This window comes from Trichechus manatus, unplaced genomic scaffold (genome assembly GCF_000243295.1).
Source record: "Trichechus manatus latirostris isolate Lorelei unplaced genomic scaffold, TriManLat1.0 scaffold00069, whole genome shotgun sequence".
NCBI classification, from domain to species: Eukaryota; Metazoa; Chordata; class Mammalia; order Sirenia; family Trichechidae; genus Trichechus; species Trichechus manatus.
In genome coordinates, this window is record NW_004444005.1 from 13,017,838 (window position 1) to 13,025,600 (window position 7,763).

At 54.8% G+C, this 7,763-nt stretch overlaps 1 protein-coding gene across 7 annotated transcripts in view; it reads right to left on the reverse strand.

Annotated features, from left to right (window-relative positions):
• Positions 1-7,679, reverse strand: part of BRD1 (bromodomain containing 1) — a 63,574-nt gene extending 55,895 nt beyond the window's left edge. For 6 of the 7 annotated variants that reach the window (XM_023734628.1, XM_023734626.1, XM_004380017.2 and 3 more), the window contains exon 1: positions 6,175-7,679. In XM_023734628.1, coding sequence (XP_023590396.1) covers positions 6,175-7,541 — 1,367 coding nt within the window. In that variant the 5' untranslated portion in view covers positions 7,542-7,679. Of the gene's footprint in view, positions 1-1,686; positions 1,893-6,174 lie in introns of those variants that run through there. The other variant, XM_023734630.1, reaches the window with a different exon arrangement.
• Positions 7,680-7,763: the final 84 nt, after the last annotated feature.

The following is a 7,763-nucleotide window of genomic DNA, read 5'->3' on the forward strand; positions in this document are numbered from 1 at the left end:
CAGCTCCTACACACCCGGGCTGCGTGCCCCGAGGACCCAGCTCTAGGGTAACGCGGCAGCTCCTACACACCCGGGCTGCGCGTGCTGAGGACCCAGCTCTAGTGTAACGCGGCAGCTCCTAGCCTCGGCCTCAGCCTCAGCCGCACACCCAGGCTGTGCTGAAGGCGGCCGCTCTGTAACCTCCAGTCCCTCTCAGTAACCCCTGAGGGGCTTCAACCGCTGTGCTAACGACAGAGCTTCAGACAACCAACCCAGACCTCGAGGTCTGTGGCCAGGAACAGGTGTCTGGGTGCGTTTAACTCTACTCAAAATAAAGGACAGTTCACTCCTAAATTGGAAAAGGAAAAAACTGAACGCAGGCCAGACTACACCTTTAGCACGTGACTCAGCCAAATCACTTGCTTTGAAAATTTAAGTCCAAAGCACGAGTTCTTCCCAATCACCCACAGTCATCTCAGACCCGGGAGGCCCAGACTTCCCAATCACAAAGGCCTTTTCCTGCCAGTCGGCCCCAACTGAGGAGGTCGGTTCCCTCATCCCAGCACCTGACACCCAACAAATCGAAGGGGCGTCTAACGGGCAGAAACACCAGGAGCGGATGGAAATAGGTGCACCTCACAGGACAGGTAAGGCCCGCCCGGCCTCTGCCCAGCTCCTGCCTCCCCCTCCCCTGCAGCCGGCGATCAGACGATGCTAACAGAAGGCAGCCCTTTAGACTTCAAAGTTTTTGTTTCTTCTAAGTGGATTTCAGGAAGGCAGAAATATTTGGGCCTTTTAAATAGAAACTTGTGATAAGACACAAATCCTACCCTTTTGTGACCTGTATTTAGAAATTCAACTGAACCTCCTTTAAAGAGTCAGCCTGGCCGATGTGCAAAGGCATCCACCGCAGTGCGGACAGCGGCCTTCTCTGGAGGAGGGAACTGTGAGCATTTCAGTCACTCTGCTGTCCCAGCTGACTGTCTTTAATGAGTATGTACTGCTGTCCAAAAAGAAAAAAAAATTCAGTTGGGGAAAAAAGTCAGCTAGAGTAAGTCATCTTTACAAATGTCATTTTAAACGTTTAGTTCTTAACACAGGGCAAAAGCTTGCTGTTCCTCTCAGGACAGAGCCCATTGGTCCACGTGCAGGTGCCACTATGCTACCTGACAATTTATGACATTGTAAAACCAAACCAAGCTGCTGAATCACAATCTCCCGATAACCGCGAATTATTCTAAATCAGAAATGTACGAGAAAACACAAAAAGCTAACATCTGTGTTATATGAGAAGCTTCGATACGCTACAGATCATTTTTATGCTTTAATAGTGCAGCGTGATGGATCTCTTTTATATAGCCTTTTTCACCATGGTCTTGTAACTCCCACCAAATCACTGGGACTATGCATATGAGGTGCTTGTGGCCCAGTGAGAGGACTGGACAGCTTGCTAATAATGCAAATAAGGTACATGGCAACCTTGTAGGGGTGGCACCATGTAAATAAGGTACATGGAGCCCTAACAAAGAGATTGGTCAGTTTTGTCCTCCCATTAGGCTTAAAGGGAGACATGGAGACAGAGCAGGAGAGCTGTAACACAGAAGACAGCCCAAGACGGAGGCACAGCAGTAGCAAGAGCGATGGTGGCGTGAGATGGGAGGGGTGGCACTTGCTGACCCACGGAGCTAGGAGCTGTGTAATACTTACCAGAGCAGGGCCCAGGCAAGGCCGAGGCCCGAGAGAGGCCAGCCTGCAGACATAGCTGAGAAGAAGCTGTCCTGACGGAAGAACTGTACCAAGCTGTTTCGGATCCCGAGCTGCACCGATACCTCCCTAATCAACCACTTAACCGTAAGTACGGTGCATAAATTCGTCGCGGCGCATCACGGAACCCAAAGACCGGAGGGAGAGCGCCGAGGGGAGCAGGAGCAGCTGATGTTAGAGATGATGGAGTGGGACGGCAGCTGGGAACGGTGGACGCTGGGGACATCTCCACCTCACAGGAACCAGCTTTGTGCTGATCTTTAGCATCAGAGGCAGGATTTGCTGCAACAATTCCAGACTCACAGGAGCACGGGACTTTGTAAGGGAGAGAACGGAGGGCTGCAAAGTGAGACATTTGATTCTCACATGGTGACTTGGGTCGTTGTTACCTGTAATAGCTGAAAGGAAAGGAAGAGATGCTCTGCTGCAGCTGAGGGGAGGAAAGCCCGTCTGGAGCCCATCCTGGGGCAGAAGTCAGGGCCCTTAAACCAGATGAGAGGTTTGGGGCCAGGGTCTTCTGGTTCCACACAGCCAGAGGCCCAAGGCCATATGCATATGAATGGGAAGACAGTCCAGATGTGGGGATGAAGAAACTGGAGTGTTTTTAAAAGGACTATGTGTTCATTTGACCGCACTACAGAAATTGCATGTTTCTCCTACCTAGTGTTGTGAAGCAAACCCGAATGTACGACAGAAATGAAGACTGGCTACTACAGATTACAGACAGCACCTGACTCTGCCTTTAGCCAATCCCTGATCGGCTATGCCACAAGGAGGACTGGGGTTTGCCCACGAGAAACACAGGCCGCTCTTTGAATGCAGCAGCCGTGTGTGTACAGGACTGGGGACTTAGGTAGAAAACCGGAGCTCCACCCAGAACCTATCCAGTCAGGAAATTTGCATTTGAAAAGACATACAGACCTACCCATAACTGCTGAGAGCAAGAAATTTGCATTCGAAGGAAGGACCTGCAGAAAAAAACATGACTGCTTTGCTTTTTGAATTTTCAGCCAACAATTTGTCTTTGGGTGCACAGAGACAGGAAAAGTCAGTGTCTATCAAAAGAACCCACTTCCAGGACTGGATGGTAAAGGGAACCAGGGAGAAGACAGCATGGTATGCTAGCTTGTGGTGACCACCTGGGTCCACTTGATGAGTGCAAGTGGGGAGGTGTAGCAGTGAAGAGATGGGCTAAGCTGGGACATGTTCCACTGCTACCCCATCACCCAGCCCACAAAGGCTAGGGATGAGAGAGGGAACAGGCTGGCTGGTCTTTAGTGCCAGGAGGTGTGTGGACTCCCAAACCTACAGCTGGTGCCCAATGACCCAGCCACAAGGCCTAGGGATGAGCTGACCAGAACCCGACCAAATGAAGAGAAAGACGTTTGACACCGAGCTGGTATAAAGCCCTGTTGCCATCAAGTCGATTCCAACTCATAGCGAACCCTACAGGACTGAGCAGAACTGCCCTACAGGGTTTCCAAGGAGTGGCTGGTGGATTCGAACTGCTGACCTTTTGGTTAGCAGTTGAGCTCTTAACCCCTGCGTCTAGATGGCTTGCTCTGGACTGGACCTTGCTTATAGATGCAGATGCTCAATGTTCCAACTGAACAGAAGATTCTTCAGATCACGGAACACGCTTGTCTCCCCAGAGCACTGGTTTGATAGGGACGGACAATGTAAACATCGGGTATTTGAAATGGAAGGAGATAAAGGCATGAAGTGGCTGGCTTACACACTTTCGTAGGTGTGCTTACACTTGAAATGAGGGCAACAAGGGAAGATCCCCACGGAAGAGAATCCTCTTGTCCTGATGGGTCTGGGGAAGAGAGGGTTGGGAAGATGCTGATAGGATTACATGATTCAGCTGTGAGTGTTGACTGTTAACAGGCTTAACTGTGACTGTAAAAACTGTAACTGCAGAAGCTGTAAGTGTGAAACAGTGGACTAAGGAGGAGGCACCACTGGACTCCAGTACAGTGGCCGAACCTAAGGTCCCTTGAAGGTTTTGCCATGTTGATACCTCGTGAGGCTCAGAGCAAGGGAATAACCTGCTTTCAGGTAAACTTTATGAGAGGCCATCAAGGGTGAAGCCAGATGACTTTTGGAGACCCTGACCAGGTCAGACGGACCCTGCAGCAGAGCTGAGTGGCTGGCCCGAGTAACCTCACCCTGAGGACTCTTTGCCCTACTGAGGGACTAACTGTTAATGACTGTTGTGGACTGGTAAAATGTCGGGAGGGGGACGCTATCCTCCAACTATGAAAGGACCATGGCCAGAAAAGCCAGGGGGTGGCCTGCAGTGTGACGGATCGCTTTTATATGGCCTTTCTCACCATGGTCTTATTATTCCCACCAAATGACTGGGTGGGACTATGCAAATGAGGATCTTGTGGCTCACCAAGGGTATTGGATAGCTTGCTAATAATGCAAATAAGGTGCATGGCACCCTTGTGGGAGTAGGACCAAGCAAATAAGGTGTATGAAACCCTAATGAAGGGATTGGTCAGTTCTGCCATCCTGCTAGGCTTAAAACGAGCCATCCCAGAGGTGGACCGGGGGGCCGGGGGTTGGGGGGGTCATGCTACCACCAAGAAGAGGAGACAGGAGCAGAACACATCCTTTGGACCCGGGATCCCTGCACTGAGAGCCTCCTAGACCTAGAAGACAGAGAGAGAGAGGTGTGACACCAGGACGGTGCGAGATGGGGAGAAGCAGGGGCAGCAGAACCAGGAAACCAGCATGAGACGGTGCAGTGGGCTTCCCGGCCCATGGAGCCAAGGCGGTTACAGAGGTGTGCTGACCCACGAAGCAAGAGCTGAGCACCCTCAGGCCGAGGCTTGCTGACGGAGTGGGGTGCCTCCAGGCACTTACTGATGGAGCTAAAAAGCTTTGTAAACACTTGCCCAAACAGGGCAGAGACCGGGCCGAGGGATAGAAAAGAGGCCTGCCTGCCAGCACAGCTGAGAAGCTGTCCTGATAGAAAAACTGTATCCTGAGTCGTCCCTGATCCTGAACTATAACCTGTCACTTCCCTAATAAACCCTATGAGTATGGCCTGTGAGTTCTGCGTGGCCATTGCAATGAATTATCAAACCCAGCAGAGGAGCAGAGAGTGACGCAGAGGAACGACTGGTGTAGGAATTGCTAAAAAGGTTGGAGGGTGGGGGGTATGTCTGACCTCTGCCTCACAGGAATCAGCCTTGGGCTGCTGATTTTTACAAACAATGAAAAACCTGTCACATCCTCAGTGAGTAAAATTAACATCAGTTCAGCGTTTCTGAATGACAATGTAGTCCAGGTAACCACACGTGTGCAGCGAATCCCCCCAGACGGCCGAATCCCCCCAGATGGCCGTCCGTCCGTCCGTCCGTCCATCCATGCCTCCTTGTCCCCAGGCTGTCCCTCTTCCGCCACCACCCTGTGTGCAGCACGCCCCCCAGTCGTCGGTCCGTCCATCCCTGCCTCCTCGTCCCCAGGCTGTCCCTCTGCATCTGCCACTTGACACCCCAGGCCCTGTGTGCAGTGCGCCCCGCAGACATCCCTCCGTCTGTCCATGCCTCTTCACCCCCAGGCTGTCCCTCCTTGCCTGCCACTTGACACCCCAGGCCCTGTGTGCGGCACGCTCCTCTCACAAAGCTGAGCAGGGGCTAAATGAGCAGCAGGCTCATCTGGCCAAGGAACGGCCGCTCTTCCACATGGAGGAGGTACACTGAAGAGACTAAGGTTCCATCACCCAGTCACTTACCTTACACTCTAACAAGACAAAAGGTATTTTAAACAAAACTGAGTGAACACAGCAAGTCAGTGATGGGAGATACAGGTCTAGTCTAGAAGAGGAAGGGAACGGAGGAGCGGGAGCAGACACAGAGCGGGGTTACCAGCGGCCCCTGGGGACAGGGTGAGGCTGACAGAAGTGGACACAGGCTGAGCAAAGTGGGCTGCCCACAGCAGGCACCAGGGAGGCCTTGGTGCCGGACTCCCAGCACTCCAGAAGGCGGGTGCCCGGGGTCAGGGAGCCCTTACACCGACCTGTGTTTGCACAGCTAAAAGGAATGTGCGAACAACAAGGAAAAACTCCACCTCCTCTCCTGCGGTGTTCCGCTCATGGCCACGTGTCCCACCAGCCCCCGATTACTAAAAACCAATCCTAAAAGGTTCCCAGATTGTGGCAGGGGCAGGGCACAGCATTTTATTGCGTCAAAGGCAGCGAGCGGCAAGACTGGCTGGCTGGGCTCGCCAAGCAGGGCGGCCGCACCCTTTCACGACATCGATGCTCCCAGCGTAGTCACACTGCATCTGGAGACATCAGGAAGCTCCGTGGGCAGAGGTGCCCTGACACCCAACACAGCTCCCCCGCGGACGCCCACACGCCCCCTCCTCACACCCCGTTCTAAGTCCACTCCTGGCCCAGCGCTGGGGCGCACTTACCTCTGAGGGGGTATATAGGGAGCACACACGGTCGGCAGGACCGCGCAGCGCTCCGCCGGCGTCTTCCTGGCCTTTTTGGCCTTCTTCCTGACCTTGGACGTGGACCTGACGGCCTTGACCGAGCTCTCTTTGCGGCAGACGCCGTTTTTCATCTCAGCGTCTCCATAAATGTTCAGAGGCCTCCGGGTGCAGCCCGGCGGCGTGTGGACATCACAGTACGCGGTCTTTCTGACCGAGAAGGTCGCGGCACCGCCGGTCAGCTCCTTCACGGGCTCCATCTTCATGTAGAGGCCGGCCTTCTGGGCGCACGTCACGTGGAACGCTGTGTAGCAGTTGGCTTTGTGGCACTGAATGCAGGCTCCCACGCCCTTCTGCTTGCAGAGGTAGCAGGTGAGCTTCCACCGGGCCGGCGGGATGTTCCGCACGCCGTCGATGGGCTCGATGAAGACCGTGTTGGCGAACCCGACCTCGGGAATCCACAGGGCACACACCACGTGGCCCCAGCGGTCATCGTCCGTCTTCTTGAAGGCACCTCCCTTGTTGGGGCAGAGCACGCAGTCGGCTGGCCGGGCGCGGGACTGCAGGCAGTGCCGGCAGAGCCACTGGCCCTCGGGGATGTAGGGCACCCCGTAGCACTCCTGGTGCACGGCCAGGTTGCACAGGTCACAGAAAAGGATCACGTTGCTGTTCTGACACTCTCCGTCCATGCAAATGCAGCAGACGGCATCCTCGTCGATGAAGGACTGCTGCTCGCCCTGCTTCTGGTTCTCGCAGTACGACTCCTTCTCGAAGCGGTCCATGAGAAACTCAAACATGTTCTGCGATACGACCGAAACGCAGTCCCCCTTGCGCTTCTCGTTGATGATGTCCAGCCAGGCGTAGTCCTCCTCGTCCATGTCGTACTCCACCTCGTTGTCCAGCTCCTCGGCCGACTTCTCGATGAACTTGTAGTACACGGGCGGCCGCCGGGGCGCCGACGGGGGGCTGTACTCCACGATCCGCACCTTGGGCTCGGGGAGCGCGCCGGCGGAGGCTGGCGTGCCGTGGGCGCTGGGCGGGGTTTCATTCTTCTTTTTCACTCGGTTGTTTTTGTGGCGCTTAGTTCTCAGACAGACGGGCGGCCTCTCGCTGTTCTCCTTGTTGCTGTTGCACTCGCTCATCTCCTGAGCTGTGAGGTCATCCTCCAGGATGATCTCCAGGGGGTCGGAGATGCTGATCCTGTGCAGGCGCCCCTCGATCTCGATCTCCACCATCCTCTGCGCTTGGGCGTAGGTCAGCGTCTCTCGCGTCGGGGAGTGTTTAACACCGCACGGGGAGGAGGGGTGCCTGGCTGTGGGTCCTCGATGGCATCGTCCTTTCCTCCTCATTTGGCAACGATCACCTAGACACAAAGCCAAAGTCGCCGTCAGTCCCACACAGTGACAGCACACCCGAGGAAACCGAGGCGAGCTCAGCGGGACTCCGCGGCCAACGCAGGGCCGGCCCAGGGCAACACGCACATCCGACCCCCCTCTGAACCACCCATCCTGGGACGTGTGGCCGCATTTCCACACTCTCCTACAGCTGGTCCTCAACAGGCCTCGGTGTCC